We start from the raw sequence: 18,390 nt of genomic DNA on the forward strand, positions 1-18,390 counted from the left end.
TATTTTGGGAGGCAAATTATTTTGGGAGGCAAATTATTTTGGCAAATTATTTTGGGAGGCAAATTATTTTGGGAGGCAAATAATTTTGGCAAATAATTTTGGGAGGCAAATTATTTTGGCAAATTATTTTGGGAGGCAAATTATTTTGGGAGGCAATTTATTTTGGGAGGCAATTTATTTTGGCAAATTATTTTGGGAGGCAAATTATTTTGGCAAATTATTTTGGGAGGCAAATTATTTTGGCAAATTATTTTTGGAGGCAAATTATTTTGGCAAATTATTTTGGGAGGCAAATTATTTTGGGAGGCAAATTATTTTGGGAGGCAAATTATTTTGGGAGGCAAATTATTTTGGCAGGCAAATTATTTTGGGAGGCAAATTATTTTGGCAAATTATTTTGGGAGGCAAATTATTTTGGGAGGCAAATTATTTTGGGAAACAGCTTCTAACCATTATTTGACACTTTGGTTGTTGAGAAACAGCTCCTAAAACATTATTTTACACTTTTGGTTGTTGAGAAACAGCTCCTAAAACATTATTTGACACTTTTGGTTGTTGAAAAACAGCTTCTAACCATTATTTGACACTTTGGTTGTTGAGAAACAACTCCTAAAACATTATTTTACACTTTTGGTTGTTGAGAAACAGCTCCTAAAACATTATTTGACACTTTTGGTTGTTGAAAAACAGCTTCTAACCATTATTTGACACTTTGGTTGTTGAGAAACAGCTCCTAAAACATTATTTGACACTTTTGGTTGTTGAAAAACAGCTTCTAACCATTATTTGACACTTTGGTTGTTGAGAAACAGCTCCTAAAACATTATTTTACACTTTTGGTTGTTGAGAAACAGCTCCTAAAACATTATTTGACACTTTTGGTTGTTGAAAAACAGCTTCTAACCATTATTTGACACTTTGGTTGTTGAGAAACAGCTCCTAAAACATTATTTTACACTTTTGGTTGTTGAGAAACAGCTCCTAAAACATTATTTGACACTTTTGGTTGTTGAAAAACAGCTTCTAACCATTATTTGACACTTTGGTTGTTGAGAAACAGCTCCTAAAACATTATTTTACACTTTTGGTTGTTGAGAAACAGCTCCTAAAACATTATTTGACACGTTTGGTTGTTGAAAAACAGCTTCTAACCATTATTTGACACTTTGGTTGTTGAGAAACAGCTCCTAAAACATTATTTTACACTTTTGGTTGTTGAGAAACAGCTCCTAAAACATTATTTGACACTTTTGGTTGTTGAAAAACAGCTTCTAACCATTATTTGACACTTTGGTTGTTGAGAAACAGCTCATAAAACATTATTTTACACTTTTGGTTGTTGAGAAACAGCTCCTAAAACATTATTTGACACGTTTGGTTGTTGAAAAACAGCTTCTAACCATTATTTGACACTTTGGTTGTTGAGAAACAGCTCCTAAAACATTATTTTACACTTTTGGTTGTTGAGAAACAGCTCCTAAAACATTATTTGACACTTTGGTTGTTGAGAAACAGCTCCTAAAACATTATTTGACATATTGACTTATTATATCTCATTTCTGATTATTTCTTGCACTATCGAGGAAGCGCGAGTTTTTGAAAAAAAGAAAGGGAATTTCTTTTTTTTAAATAAAACATTTCTCAATTCTTATTATTTCTCATTACTGATTATTATTTCTGACTAAAATGTGAATAAAACTAAATGAAAACGTTTCAAGAGTCTAACTACTTTTACTTAAGTAAAACAATGTAGTACTTCTTCCACCACTGCTTAACTACACACACCTGTTGAAGCTCTCGGTGCCGTCGACGCGTCTCTGTACCAAGGTCCAGCCACCGCCGTCACTCATGTCACAGTAGACGGAGACTGGAGCAGCGCTGCCCCCTTGTGGCGTGACAGTGTACACCCCACTGGACCTGGAGCCAGACTGGAACACCTGCGAGCAATCTGACGGGCGCGCGCACGCACGCACGCACGCACGCACGCACGCACACACACACCATAATTATCACATTGTATGCCATTTTAAATCATAACCCTATTAAAGGTATATTCAGTGATTTTACTCAAAAAACCTTAGGTTTCGTTTTTGGCTGTGGGACCTAAGCCTTCGTCCAATCAGGATAGAGTTCAAAACGAAACCTAAGGTTTTTTGACCCCCAGGGGTTAACTGGGGACAGGGAGGAACTCCTTATGTGGTCAGCACACTCTATAGTAGAGAGGATTATCACAACAAAACAAAAAAATAAGTGATATTTGAATTAAGTGAAATCACTGAATATACCTTTAAAGCATGGGTGTCAAAGTCAAGGCCCGCGGGCCAAATGTGGCCCGCCATGTCATTTAATAGCCAAAATATAGGCTTATAAGTAAGGCTGCATGATATATCGAACATGTACCTTCATCAGAGTGGAGAATATAAGTATAAATCAAGTTGAGCAAAGCCACTCTTCTCTGCCCCTCTCTCTAACAGACACAGTTAACGATTGCTTGTTAAGTGCCTGCCAGACAGACAGACAATCAGATGAAATGAAGGCAGGTGTAGAGTAGAGTGTAGACTAGTGAACTGAACATGTTCTCTTTATATCAAGTACTTCATACCAGCCCCTTATGAAACTACTTCTCCCCAAATCCAAATGGATTTCATTTTCCATCCTGAATGGCAGTAACTAGCATACAATGAGAACTGAGAAGATCTCCACAAAGGTTTACTCATCAAAACTGATTATATAACTGTAACCATCAAAGCATGCACTCAACATATAATGGTTATGTGACCATGGCATGTGCATAATATAAAATCTTATACGTTTTATCTGATATTGATTAATATGGGGGGTGGGTTCAATTAATCGATTATTAATCGGCAGGGCTGTCGACTATTCAATTTGGCTGATGGTCACTTTGTGGCATCCCTACAAGTTACAACAAGTGAGTAAGTGACTATCTCTCTTCGATACTGGTGTGTGGCGTCTCTTGCGTGATATGAAGAAGTGGATCGGTGCCGTGCACATTATAGGCACAAAGTTGTGTGTGTGTGTGTGTGTGTGTGTGTGTGTGTGTGTGTGTGTGTGTGTGTGTGTGTGTGTGTGTGTGTGTGTGAGTGAATGTGTGAAGACCCATCTTCTCTTTCTGTCATAGTGACATTGTCCTGCATCAGATCATGTCCAAATCAGGTTTTCCAATCTCCAGTAGCCTCTTCAGTTTTTTGAAGATTTTTTGAGTGGTGCAACCACTCCCTTACGGAGCTATGTGTGTGGCTGGCTGGGTCTGAGCACTATGTGTGTGGCCTGCTGGCTGGCTGGGTCTGAGCACTATGTGTGTGGCTTTCTGGCTGGCTGGGTCTGAGCACTATGTGTGTGGCTGGCTGGCTCTGAGCACTATGTATGTGGCTTGCTGGCTGGCTGGGTCTGAGCACTATGTGTGTGGCTGGCTGGCTGGTTCTGAGCACTATGTGTGTGGCTTGCTGGCTGGCTGACTGGCTGGGTCTGAGCACTATGTACGTGGCTTGCTGGCTGGGTCTGAGCAGTGAGCACTATGTGTGTGGCTGGCTGGGTCTGAGCACTATGTGTGTGGCTTGCTGGCTGGCTGGCTGGCTGGGTCTGAGCATACATAGATAGATAGATAGATAGATAGATAGATAGATAGATAGATAGATAGATAGATAGATAGATAGATAGATAGATAGATAGATATTATAGCAGTGACTGACTGAAGGGCCTCCCACACCGTCTGCGAACACCGCGCGTCAAAACAGCCGCCTCCATTATTTTCAATGAACCTATGAACGGAGCCGGTGTGTGTTGGGCTTGAGACATCGAGCGTGCGTCCGCAACTGGTTGTGGCCCCCATCAAGTGACCTTTTGACCAATGCGGCCCTCGCCCCAAGTTGAGTTCGACACCCCTGCTTTAAAGGGTTAGTTCCGATGTTTGGACTTACATCAATAATACTTACAATAAATGTATAGGCCTATTTATTATTACAGTGATTGCAAATGAAGGTATGCATTGATTGCCCGAGTCCCGTGGTGGGAGTTCTGCTCTGGTTATGCTGAATATTAGGGTAGGTAGTTCTGGTCATTAAGGTGGTGGGGGTCACTGGGGACCACGCATTAAAACTAAATGAATCCACAAAACTAGCATCATTTGTATTGTTGCAGAGCTACCAACCTGCACACATTTTGTGTACCAACCACGCAATTCTAGGTGTCTATACGCCTAGAATTGCGTGGTTGGTACACAAAATGTGTGCAGGTTGGTAGCTCTGTTGTTGACCTATATATTTCTAGTAGAAATTGACCTACAGTATTTCTAGTAGGAATAGGTCCCATATATATATAGAGCACCTTTCGTTCAACTTTGACCTCTCTGTCACATGGAAATGTGTTTTTGTGTCCAGTATCACTATGCCAGAGCAGCACCAAACGATATAGTTCCCTGTGTTCCATGTGGGGTCAACGTTGAACAAAGGTTGATCTATATCAGGGGTGGGCCCTGCAGGGCCACAGTACTTCCACACACTCCAGAGGGCCACATTGCATATTACTGTCGTATTAAAAAATAGCCGATCTACAAGGTCAAAACGCATCGCACTGTGACGTGTTTTGAACTTGTAGATCAGCAATTGTTTTGCTATTTGCTATTTGAATTGAAATCCTGGATTATTACTTTTTTGGCTTTTTTTAATTAGAATCCTGAAGAGTTACAGTTATTTTAACTTTATGGACTATAAATAAAAATACATTGGACATAAAGAAAGACAATAACACTTTAATACTACTAATTAGATGAAATCAATAATATATCAGTATTCTGATATTAACCTGAGGGCCATTGTGGGCGGGAATCCATTTTGGTGTTAGCATTATGTTATGCTTTAGCCATTGAAAAATAGCAGATCTACAAGCTCATAGCGCGCCACCGAGTGGTGTGCTACGAGCTTGTAGATCTGCTATTTTTGAAAAATCGAAGAGCGACTGACATGAGATTTTTTTTAGAATCTGATCTCAGGTCAGAATGAAAACTGTCAGGATGTAGAAGACATTTTTAGAATCTGATCTCAGGTCAGAATGGGTTAAGTGAAGGTGGGGGCCACATCATGTGGCAGATCAGCTATTTTCAAATGGCCAAAATGTATAGGGTTGAAGGCCACACAGTTTTTCTAATCAAAAATCGCTAAAGTAACTAGTAACTAAAGTTTTCAAATAATTGAAGTGAAGTAAAAAGTAAAAATTTCGGCTCCGAGATGTAGTGGAGTAGACGTAAAAGTACTGAAAATACTCAAGTAAAGTACAAATACCTCAAAGGTAAATACCTCAACGGTACTTACGCAAGTAAAAGTACTTAGTTACTTACTTCCCACCACTGCACATCCGCTATGTTTAGCATCTTTATGACGGTTGTCAAAATATTTTGCTTATGGAAAGAGACAAAAAAAAAGGCTTCGTAGGGTGTTTTTCTTTTTTTGGGGGGGGGGGTTGGTGAACTAATCCTATCAAAATAAAAGTGGATGACGTCCAGTGGCCAGTCCAGTCAAACCGACGCAGTCGCGGATCAATGAGAAATGTAGTTTTTGAGAGGCACTATAGCCCCTCCTATATTCAGCAATTAGTGCAGATTTTCGTGCTACACAAACATTAAATTCCCATTGAGAAAATGAATGGAGAATTTGACGTCATAATGTCGGAGCAAATGGACATCTTATACGTCATGGATGATAAGAGCCCCTCACTCCACAGAGGGGAATGATTATTTTTGCTATCGTTTGGGTTTCGGAGGGAGAGACGTCACATCACTGTGCTGTGCTGGGGGTGTGTGTGGCCTGACCTCTGTGCTGGGTGTGGTCATCAGGGGGCAGCGGCTCCTGGTTGGCTGCAGTCTTGTGGGTGTGGTCATCATCAGGCGGTGGCGGCGGCGGCGGCGGCTCCTGGTTGGCTGAGGTCTTGTGGAGGCGGGGCTGGTTGAGCAGCTGCAGTCGGTGGAGCAGGATCTCCTGCTTCAGCACTCTGCTCTTCAGGAGCTTCTCCTGCTCTCTGAGACGAGACACCTCCTCACTGCAGCGCTCTGACACGGCCTGCACATAGTCATACATGTTCAGACAGCTCTGACACGGCCTGCACATAGTCATACATGTTCAGACAGCTCTGACACGGCCTGCACATAGTCATACATGTTCAGACAGCTCCTCCTCACTGCAGCGCTTTGACACGGCCTGTACATAGTCATACATGTTCAGACAGCTCTGACACGGCCTGTACAGAGTCATACATGTTCAGACAGCTCTGACACGGCCTGCACAGAGTCATACATGTTCAGACAGCTCTGACACAGCCTGCACAGTCATACATGTTCAGACAGCTCTGACACGGCCTGCACAGAGTCATACATGTTCAGACAGCTCTGACACGGCCTGCACAGAGTCATACATGTTCAGACAGCTCTGACACAGCCTGCACAGTCATACATGTTCAGACAGCTCTGACACGGCCTTCACATAGTCATACACGTTAATTCACATTAACATGGTGAATCACATCTTGATGACATCAAGATGTGATTCACCATGTTAATGATTTTTTTCAGACCTCCAGTTCTAGGAAACACAGATCGAGGTGACTGTTTGTATTATTATTATTATTATTATATTTTTCTTATTTCCACACAACAGCTCTAAAGTATATTAATGACATAGTTGAAAATGAGTTAATAAAGTTCATAAAGTTAACTAAATTTAAGTATAACTAAATGCATTTTAAATTACTTTTCAAAATTCCAATTCAAAAATAGCAAAAATAATATCAGGATTTTCAATTCAAACGTAGCACAAATAGCAGATCTACAAGCTCAAAACGTGTTGCAGTGCGACACATCTGCTATTATTTTTGCTATGACAGTATGTGCAATGTGGCCCTCTGGAGTGAGTGTGGAATAGTGACCCTCTCCTTCTTCAAAGTCGGCTCTTTTGGATGACGCCCCCTTGTGGACTGCTGACGATTGTAGCAATCAAAATAAATCAAATCAAATCAGAGGTTCTACCAAAGGAATTGTCACACTTTGCCTAGTGCGAAGGTAGTATGAGCCAAAATTGCCACTGAACCAGCTCTCAAAAATACTCCCAAACGCTCAAAATGGCAAAATACCAAAAAATAGTATTTACATTCACTGGCCTGGCTGGCTCTATAGAGAGCATAGATTTTCCCATCAGGACACGCCCCCCTCATCTAGACTGAGTGGCAAAACATTGAGCAGCATGGAGTGTTGGAGTTTGGAAGCGCACGTTGGAAATCACCCAACCGTCCTGCGTACCACCTGTTTCTAAATGTCACATTATTGAAAACAAGCACTTCCAAACTCTGACAAATGCAGGGCATTTCTTGACAGAAAGTAGCTCATAACGTCTCTATGGTGGATTTTTATGAATCAAAAACTTTGCAGATAGAAAGAGGATAATTCAAGCTTTTCGTACAGCTGCAATGTTGGTGAGTGTAACATTGTTTAATGCAATCAGACAGGACTTTTCTGTGTGGATGAATGGGCTGTCAAGGCCAGAAAGTAGTCTGTGGGCGTTCCCGCATGCTACTGGGAGTTTGGAATACATGTATTATTTTACAAATGTCTGCCCTTAGTAGACTATATAGTGCTATATTCCTATATAATGAATGCTTTGGTCATGTAAACATTGAGGAATAGGAATAGGCCTACTTGTATTCAGGTTCCATGTAAACAGTTGGTCCAGAGACATCACAGTTCATTCATAACACATTTTATAGAGAGTCAAAATAATACATGTATGTAACCTGGCAAATAGGGCACAGGACACAGACATATATTGGGGTTCTTTATTTCCCAAGAAGTTGGTGTATCTTATTTGTGTAAAGAATTCCACAGTTTGGCAAATATGGCATGCAAGCCTGTAACATAAAATAAATCTAAACTAAATATGGTAGTGGCTCTATCTAGATAAAAACAAAGAGGAAAGATACCACAATGAAAATAGATATTCCATTTCAATGAAACAAAAATAAACTGACATTAATGGTGAGTTCAACCTAAAACTCACCACAAACAGTGTGAGGAACGGCCAACTCACACACTGAGCAAACACTGCAGGTCTCCCAAGCTTCACCCCTTTCCACTGAGAAACACATTACATTCACAAAGTCTTAAATGACGTTAAACTCACCAACATTGCAGCTGCAGTCCAAGCTTGAATTATCCTCTTTCAATCTGCAGAGCTTGTTTTTCATAAAAATCCCCCGTAGACATGTTATGAGTTACTTTCTGTCCAAAATATTCCAAGGCTGCGTCCGAAATCATTCCCTATGCCCCATATAGTGCACTACTTTGAGGTTCCGCCATTTTGTTATAGTGTCCGAATATGTAGTGAGCATTTTTGCACCCTAACGTAGTGGACTGAAGTATCCCACAATGCACCGGGAATTGTAGGGAGCATCCGATGGTCACTACAAAAACACAGCGAAGCAAATCTGCCCCATAATGCATTGCGCAAGCTCGCTCTTGAGCGCACATGCACGCGTTTGCGCACGTGCGCTGCTTCTGCATGCATGCGCTCATTGCGCTCCAACTCAGAAGAGGCAGAAGTTGAACCAGCGAAAGAAATCAACACAAATGTACTTTTTAAACTTTCGTTTTCCCCTCTTTTCTTCCCTGGCGGATCTCGAAGCTACAGATCTCGAGACAAATGATCTGTGCATTTATTTGAAATTGTTTTATTTTATTTATAATAAATCTACTCGTTTGCAATAGTATTACTAATCTGATTCATTGTATCACCCAGGCCCAGCGCATGACGTTAGGAGAGCAATCAGTTGCTTGCTGTAGAATATATTTGTGAGATTCTTTATCACAAACGTAGGCTAAATACATGCATGTGAGACACATATTAATTGTGTCCGAACATATGTTTTATTAATATTCATTCATTCCTGCCATGAATATGCTATCTAACATTATTTCATTGAATTGCGATAAATGCATTAAAACTTCATTGTGTAGGCAGTCATTTATTGGACTGCTGTTTCTGTTAACACCAAACATCCGTATTGTGAGCAGAGCTTAGATCGGCTACTTTTGGTAATTCTTTACCAAAAGTACCCAAGTAAAAGTATACAAGCTCACAACACGGACGTTGCGCGTTGCTTAGATCGGCTATTTTTGCCGTATCCCCCCCGCCCCAGGATTAGCGGGGGTTCATGTAGTTAAGATTAAATCATGCTGCTGATATTTTCATATATTGTCAAGGTTGTGCACTGTTTTCCCATAACAATGGGCCTATGATTATTATCAATAAATTAATATTAGACTATATCCATTATCCTAAATAACCTTTTTATCATAGATATATAGGCCTAAATGCCTGCAAACATATTTTCATTAACCTATTTTTTCTTTATTCATTCATGAATTTAAAAATAACTTTACAAACTGTCCTTGCAGGGAGGTGACAGCCAGACTTATTTGATACAGTCTGTTCCTAGCGGAAATTCAGCAGCAGCGTTTTGATTGGTTTCTTGTAGTCAGTTGATTCTTCATATCCAAATGAGTGAAACGGCCGGGATGATTTGTTTATTTTTCAAACAGTTCTTTATGAGGCGATCTGAAAAAACCTAATGGGGATTTCATGCAAATAAAAAGTACATGAACCCGCGGAACTACAGCGCCCTCTATCGATATTGACGTCAGAGTCGGTGCTCCCCATACAGGGAGTATTGTCCGAAATCATCACTATAGAGTCCACTAGAATCTGGATCCCCGTATGGGGGATAGGGAGTAGGGAACAACCCTAGCAATTCGGACGCAGGGGCTGCGTCCGAATTGCTAGGGTTGTTCCCTACTCCCTATCCCCCATACGGGGATCCAGACTCTAGTGGACTCTATAGTGATGATTTCGGACAATACTCCCTGTATGGGGAGCACCGACTCTGACGTCAATATCGATAGAGGGCGCTGTAGTTCCGCGGGTTCATGTACTTTTTATTTGCATGAAATCCCCATTAGGTTTTTTCAGATCGCCTCATAAAGAACTGTTTGAAAAATAAACAAATCACCCCGGCCGTTTCACTCATTTGGATATGAAGAATCAACTGACAACAAGAAACCAATCAAAACGCTGCTGCTGAATTTCCGCTAGGAACAGACTGTATCAAATAAGTGACTGCAGGCTGTCACCTCCCTGCAAGGACAGCTTGTAAAGTTATTTTTAAATTCATGAATGAATAAAGAAAAAATAGGTTAATGAAAATATGTTTGCAGGCATTTAGGCCTATATATCTATGATAAAACAACCATAACAATGGGCCTATGATTATTATCAATAAATTAATATTAGGCTATATCCATTATCCAGCAACATGAAAACAGTGCACAACCTTGACAATAATATGAAAATATCAGCAGCATGATTGAATCTTAACCACATGAACCCCCACTAATCCTGGAGCGGGGGGGATACGGCAAAAATAGCCGATCTATAAGCAACGCGCGACGTCCGTGTTGTGAGCTTATATACTTTTACTTGGGTACTTTTGGTAAAGAATTACCAAAAGTAGCCGATCTACAAGCTCTGCTCACAATACGGACGTTTGGTGTTAACAGAAACAGCAGTCCAATAAATGACTGCCTACACAATGAAGTTTTAATGCATTTATCGCAATTCAATGAAATAATGTTAGATAGCATATTTTTTTTATATTTTCATGGCAGGAATTAATGAATATTAATAAAACATATGTTCGGACACAATTAATATGTGTCTCACATGCATGTATCCTACGTTTGTGATAAAGAATCTCACAAATATATTCTACAGCAAGCAACTGATTCCTCTCCTAACGTCATGCGCTGGGCCTGGGTGATACAATGAATCAGATTAGTAATACTATTGCAAATGAGTAGATTTATTATAAATAAAATAAAACAATTTCAAATAAATGCACAGATCATTTGTCTCGAGATCTGTAGCTTCGAGATCCGCCAGGGAAGAAAAGAGGGAAAACGAAAGTTTAAAAAGTACATTTGTGTTGATTTCTTTCGCTGGTACAACTTGTGCATCTTCTGAGTTGGAGCGCAATGAGCGCATGCATGCAGAAGCAGCGCACGTGCGCAAACGCGTGCATGTGCGCTCAAGAGCGAGCTTGCGCAATGCATTATGGGGCAGATTTGCTTCGCTGTGTTTTTGTAGTGACCATCGGATGCTCCCTACAATTCCCGGTGCATTGTGGGATACTTCAGTCCACTACGTTAGGGTGCAAAAATGCTCACTACATATTCGGACACTATAACAAAATGGCGGAACCTCAAAGTAGTGCACTATATGGGGCATAGGGAATGATTTCGGACGCAGCCTGGGGCTGCGTCCGAATTGCTAGGGTTGTTCCCTACTCCCTATCCCCCATACGGGGATCCAGACTCTAGTGGACTCTATAGTGATGATTTCGGACAATACTCCCTGTATGGGGAGCACCGACTCTGACGTCAATATCGATAGAGGGCGCTGTAGTTCCGCGGGTTCATGTACTTTTTATTTGCATGAAATCCCCATTAGGTTTTTTCAGATCGCCTCATAAAGAACTGTTTGAAAAATAAACAAATCATCCCGGCCGTTTCACTCATTTGGATATGAAGAATCAACTGACAACAAGAAACCAATCAAAACGCTGCTGCTGAATTTCCGCTAGGAACAGACTGTATCAAATAAGTGACTGCAGGCTGTCACCTCCCTGCAAGGACAGCTTGTAAAGTTATTTTTAAATTCATGAATGAATAAAGAAAAAATAGGTTAATGAAAATATGTTTGCAGGCATTTAGGCCTATATATCTATGATAAAAAGGTTATTTTAAAATCATAGGCCCATAACAATGGGCCTATGATTATTATCAATAAATTAATATTAGGCTATATCCATTATCCAGCAATATGAAAACAGTGCACAACCTTGACAATAATATGAAAATATCAGCAGCATGATTGAATCTTAACCACATGAACCCCCGCTAATCCTGGGGCGGGGGGGAAACGGCAAAAATAGCCGATCTATAAGTAACGCGCGACGTCCGTGTTGTGAGCTTGTATACTTTTACTTGGGTACTTTTGGTAAAGAATTACCAAAAGTAGCCGATCTACAAGCTCTGCTCACAATACGGACGTTTGGTGTTAACAGAAACAGCAGTCCAATAAATGACTGCCTACACAATGAAGTTTTAATGCATTTATCGCAATTCAATGAAATAATGTTAGATAGCATTTTTTTTTTTATATTTTCATGGCAGGAATTAATGAATATTAATAAAACATATGTTCGGACACAATTAATATGTGTCTCACATGCATGTCTCCTACGTTTCTGATAAAGAATCTCACAAATATATTCTACAGCAATTGAACAATGTGGACCCTGTTGTAAACAAGTGTAAGGCTTAATTGGGTCGTCCACTCACAGTTAACAGTCTTTGTATTGAGTTTGTGCTTGAAATGTACTGTAATTCTGCAAACTGTTAATAAAGATTTCAATCAATCAATCAATCAAGCAACTGATTCCTCTCCTAACGTCTTGCGCTGGGCCTGGGTGATACAATGAATCAGATTAGTAATACTATTGCAAATGAGTAGATTTATTATAAATAAAATAAAACAATTTCAAATAAATGCACAGATCATTTGTCTCGAGATCTGTAGCTTCGAGATCCGCCAGGGAAGAAAAGAGAGGGGAAAACGAAAGTTTAAAAAGTACATTTGTGTTGATTTCTTTCGCTGGTACAACTTCTGCATCTTCTGAGTTGGAGCTCAATGAGCGCATGCATGCAGAAGCAGCGCACGTGCGCAAACGCGTGCATGTGCGCTCAAGAGCGAGCTTGCGCAATGCATTATGGGGCAGATTTGCTTCGCTGTGTTTTTGTAGTGACCATCGGATGCTCCCTACAATTCCCGGTGCATTGTGGGATACTTCAGTCCACTACGTTAGGGTGCAAAAATGCTCACTACATATTCGGACACTATAACAAAATGGCGGAACCTCAAAGTAGTGCACTATATGGGGCATAGGGAATGATTTCGGACGCAGCCCCAGAGTTCATATTCCGAGCCGCCATTTTGTAATTCTGCGACAGGCCGTAAAACAAGACCTGCGTGTGCCTGCCTGTGCACACCTGGTGCACACGCAGTGTCGCCATCTGCTGTTTGCAAATAGAATAGGCCTGCTAAAAAGAAAAGAAAACTAACGGAGCTGACTGTATCAACAACCATCATGTGACATAATAATAATTCATAACACCTGTGGTTGCGCTGATGTCAGACTATAATTGACGTCATGCATTGTAAAAAAAAAAATCTAGAGTTGCAAATTGCAGCTACTTTCACAGTGCCGTATCCAGGGAATAATCAGCAGGGGGGCATTCATATTTCCAAGGGGGGCACTTGATTTTTCAAGTTCACATCCATATATAGCAATTAAGCTCTCACATTGGCCTATACAATAAAACAACACAAAAGGCTTGGAGAAGGGCTACAAGTATACAGTGTTGGGGAAGTTACTTTGAAAGCGTAGCTTGTAAAGCTACAAGTAGCTCACCATGGCAGTAGCTTGATCAAGCTACATAGCTACCCCTGGAGAAATGTAGCTTGTAAAGCTACAGCTACATGGAAAAAGTAGCTCAGCTACTTTTTATTTTTCAGTGTTAAATTGAGAATGTACATGCGGTGCATATGAAACAAAATATAATAACCTACAAAAAAGTCACATGCCACGATGCCAGCTGAAATATGCCTCTCAACGGTTTTGTTTAAAAAAATAAAAAATAATAAAAAAGACTTAGAGACTTACACAAATAAAAGAGGATCTGTTGAGGATACTGTGTGTTATACATGGCATTTGATCGTCAATGTTAACACATCTTAACTGTAAAAAAAAGAGACCCTTGTATAATGAGATAACTACACCTACATTATAACTAAACAACTGTTACATGATGACATTTGATCGTCAACATTTGAAGACCCCTGTTCTAGACAGATTTTCCCCCATTAAAGAAAGGATAAAACAATTAGAGGCAGCTGTTGGCTTGTCAGGAGCTGACATGCCCTCAAAGCAATCAGAAAAAGGAACAGTCCTTGATTTTTCAAAGGGGGTTCTAGTACAAGAATTAACACAGCAACCAATGGTCAAAATGAATATATTTATTTCATGTTATTGCCCAAAATTGTAGCTTGTAACTTGAGTAGCTAAGCTACCAAAAATGACCCAAAAAGTAGCTGAGCTACTTGACGAGGTACACCAATATGAATGTAGCTAAGCTACCACAAGCTACAGCAAAATGTAGCTAAGCTACGTAGCTCAGCTACATGTAGCTTAATACTCCCCAACACTGCAAGTATAGGTTCCAATTATACACCAAAACAAATAATATAGCCTAATTATTGTAGCCAACAGAACAAACAAACAAACATAGCCTATATACTGTCATGTGGAAACACGATCGCATCGCACCAACAACACAATGAACACAATGAGCATCTCCACGGCGGGAGGAAAGTAGAAAAAAAGACTATAGCCTATGCACCAACCATTAATCACCAACAAATAGTTGAGCATTTAGGCTTATAGTGTCTTTTATATGTGGCCATCTCCACGGTAGGGGAATATGAGTAAAAGTTTATGCACCAACCAAAAACAACAAGTCTATATAGTGTATTTATGTCGGGAGGCAAAGGGGGGGGGGGATCTGCGCGTCTGCAGATTGCACGTTTGCCATTATGAAGGGCGCGTTCGGAAATACCACACCGGAGCACACTCTCCTATTAGTTTGCATTGCACAGTGGGCTCAGTGCGCTATTTCCGAACGCGCCCGAAGGCTACTTGGGTATTTGTCCCGTTTTACCTGATTCAGTGACGGTGTGCCAGAACCAAGAACCTCTGGTGGAGAAGCATGCGGTGGTGGTGGAGGTCCGAAAGTTGAGCTGCTGCTGTGGAAGTTGCGACAGCAGCCCTCTGCCTCACTGGAATAATGCTATCCGACACTCGCGAACCCCATCCGACGACCGAATTTCGTTGTGCATTTAGTAGTGCTCGGTGCTCGACTCCCCGCAATGGCCCGCAATATTAACAACAACAGGCGACATGGTGTTGGTTTCAGTATCGTCATCAGTCTGCCTTTCTGAAGGTGCTGGTGGGTTTATAGAGTTTGGTGTTTTGGCTTTGAGCCAGTTCCTAATATCCATGATTCAATTTTACCGGTTTGGGTTTGTTTTCACTGTGACTGAAGCATGGACTGAAGTCACACAGGTAATGACGTAGCTTTTGGTGCGCTGCATCAAAACGAATCCGACTAGGTGCACCGACTATAGGTGCCAGTGTACTTGTTATTATTGCATTTTTATTACTATGAATTAATTAGAAAATGTAAATTTATTATAAACACAAAGAACATGAAAATAACACATTATATATATTTTAAACCTGTAAAACATTAAAAATAATGGTGGGGTAGGGTTCTGGACTGGGGGGGCACAAAGTCTATCTGGGGGGGCAGTGCCCCCTAGTGCCCCCCCGTAGAAACGGCACTGTACTTTCACCTCTTATTTATAATCTGCAACCAGCATCAACAACATGTATTCTTAATCATCTGGAAATACACTCATACTAGCCTACTGTATACTGCATCAAGAATGTGTTTACATGTGTTTCTGAAAATATACAATGAAAGTATTGCAGTTTTACCATCAAGATCTTCTCAAAGAAACCCCACAAATAGCCTACAGGTTGCTTCTTATTATTCAAGACGTTTTTCAGTGTATTTGTTTGTCTCTAAATGTTTTGATGAATTGAACAAAGTGGACCCTGTTGTAAACAAGTGTAGCCTAAGGCTTAATTGGGTCGTCCACTCACAGTTAACATGCATTCTTTGTATTAAGTTTGTGCTTGAAATGTACTGTAATTCTGCAAACTGTTAAATATTTCAATCAATAAAAAAAAAACCTTAACCCCCAGAACATGGCACTCCTAAAGTGACGGTGCCACCTGGTGGATTTACATAGAACCACAGGCATATATGCCACTGGGCTACACACAATATAAATTATCCCCAAAATATAATTAAAGATAAGTGTCTCTATATACAAAATCAAGTTGGTGTGTTGTTACCCACACTGTACACATTATTATTATTATTATTATTATTATTTTAGGCTACAATATAGTGTCAAACAAATACCACTCCAAGATGAAGAGATAACACAGGAAATCCATTGTAGTCTCATAAATACAGTCAGCGGACCAACTGCCACGGGAATATAATGTTGATTATGGAAACGGTTATTCCTCAATTAAATGTTTCCGTTTTTTGTTGTTTTTGCTGCTACAAACGTAACTATATTCTGTAGCCTACTTGAGATCTATAAGACATAAAATGTATGCCTATACTTATTTAACAGTAGGCTAGTAGTATAGACAGAAGATGTGAGTTTTTCAAAGATTAGACACTTATACATCCTGTCCACACCACATCTCTTCATAGATAGTGGTTTGGTGAGCTTGTAGATCGGCCGTTTTCCAAAACGTTTGACAAGTTAGTAAGTAATGTTGCTACATTGAACACAAGACCTTCACTTGTTAGTTGGGTTGTTCACAGCAGTTCCGTGATGGCGGAGAGCAAAGGTCAGAAGACTTAGGCTTTTTGGAGTCAGTGTAAATATCATGTTGACCTTTTACAATTCAATTCAATTCAATTCAATTTTATTATAGTGTCAAATCACAACAAGTTGTCTCAAGACACTTTACAACCAACAAAGATCCACCCAGAACAAGCAATATTGCGACAATGGTAACGAAAAACTCTCCTTTAGGAAGGAACGTCAGGCAGAACCCGACTCTAGGGTGGGCGGCCATCTGCCTCGACCTTGTCGGGGGGGGGGGGGGGGGTAGAGGGAGAGAGAGAGAGATAGATAGACAGAGAGAGAAGACAGAGAATAGGCAGGTGGGCTCCGTGGAGGGGTCTGGTCCACATCTGGTCCAGGTCGAGCTCTGTGAGGCCGGGTCCAGGTCACACTTCTGGTGGGCTCCATGAAGAGGCCTGATCCACGGTCACACTCGGCAGTCAGTTAAAAACGGCCATATAGCCACTTGCCCAAATGTGCGGACCTCATCACATCTGTGATGACGGCTATGGCTGTTTTTAGCCCAAGCAGTGTTTTTTTGGTGCAAAACTAATGCTGGATTCGGGGCTCTCATGAATTTTCCCCGGCATTTTTGCGAGGTACATGCAGAGCTCTATTAGTTTAATAAACTGTCCTAGTTGACAAATCCATTGAGAAACGGACGCTTTGCTCTGCGCGGTCACGGAACTGCCAGAGTGGTTCTATGCATGCATTGTGGTATTATTGCTTTACTTGTACAAAAGACAAACTAAACAATCTGAGTTCTTCGATGTCACTGATGTACTTACAGCCAGGGTGAGAGAGGCAGCTGTGATGAGAACCAGCGCAAGGAGGAGAAGCTGAACACATCCCATGATCCTCTCTGCAGAAAAACTCCTAAAACTCCTTTACTTATAAACAAATATACTTCTTCTTCTAGCAGTTAAAAAGATAAGCTGATCCGTTTGAATTTGAACCCACGGCTGAATCTCTGGGATTTTATGGTCTATGAGCATTACATGCACGCATAAAACTGCAGGCGTGTGAGAGGAGGAGGGAGGAGGAGATGGGAAAATATGAAGAAAAATACTGATGGAATACCAGATTAGCTGCAGTCATAAAATCCCAAATATGCAGGGTGCTGATTCAGAACAGACACACACGCACGTGTGCACATGCACACCCGCGTGCACACACACACACACACACACACACACACACACACACACACACACACACACACAGGATTTGGTGGAAAAACAATTTACTGTGATTTGCAATAGAATAGTGGAACAGACCTCCATTACCTTATTAAGCTATAGTAAAACACTCTATAGTCTTCGAATATAAATGTATAAATGTATAGCCTCAGCCAGGAGTCTGAGGTCAGCCAAAGTGCAGCATAGCTGGATAGTTTAGCAGTTTTTGTTCACTGCATACTTGCTGGAATTGCACTTAATTTTGTCTCCCTGTATGTTCTGCCGTGCTCTGCCTGCCTGCCTGCCTGCCTGCCTGCCTGCCTGCCTGCCTGCCTGCCTGCCTGCCTGCTAACTATGGTCAGCTTTATCAACGTCTTATCATCACATGAAAGGATCTAATTAAAAGCAGTTTATACAGTAAACAAAAAATGCTGAATAGGCCCTCTCTGCCATTAGTTCAATTGCATCTCTAAAAAGGTCACCTTCTACAAGTTTTTTAGGTTTTGTATTATAGCAATCTGGGAACACATTTTGTGTGGGGATGA

General features: G+C 40.7%; 1 protein-coding gene across 2 annotated transcripts in view; it reads right to left on the minus strand.

Annotated features, from left to right (window-relative positions):
• The window catches only part of LOC308325299 (fibrinogen-like protein 1), a 151,662-nt gene extending 134,020 nt beyond the window's left edge, over positions 1-17,642 (minus strand). The window contains exons 1-3 of one of the 2 annotated variants that reach the window (XM_080777786.1): positions 17,456-17,642; positions 5,828-6,074; positions 1,786-1,948 (exon numbers count right to left, since the gene is read on the minus strand). In XM_080777786.1, the coding sequence (XP_080633912.1) occupies positions 1,786-1,948; positions 5,828-6,074; positions 17,456-17,521 (476 nt within the window). In that variant the 5' untranslated portion in view covers positions 17,522-17,642. Of the gene's footprint in view, positions 1-1,785; positions 1,949-5,827; positions 6,075-8,183; positions 8,256-17,455 lie in introns of those variants that run through there. The other variant, XM_080777787.1, reaches the window with a different exon arrangement.
• Positions 17,643-18,390: the final 748 nt, after the last annotated feature.

Source organism: Protomyctophum bolini, assembly GCF_963924005.1.
Source record: "Protomyctophum bolini genome assembly, chromosome: 2".
NCBI classification, from domain to species: domain Eukaryota; kingdom Metazoa; phylum Chordata; class Actinopteri; order Myctophiformes; family Myctophidae; genus Protomyctophum; species Protomyctophum bolini.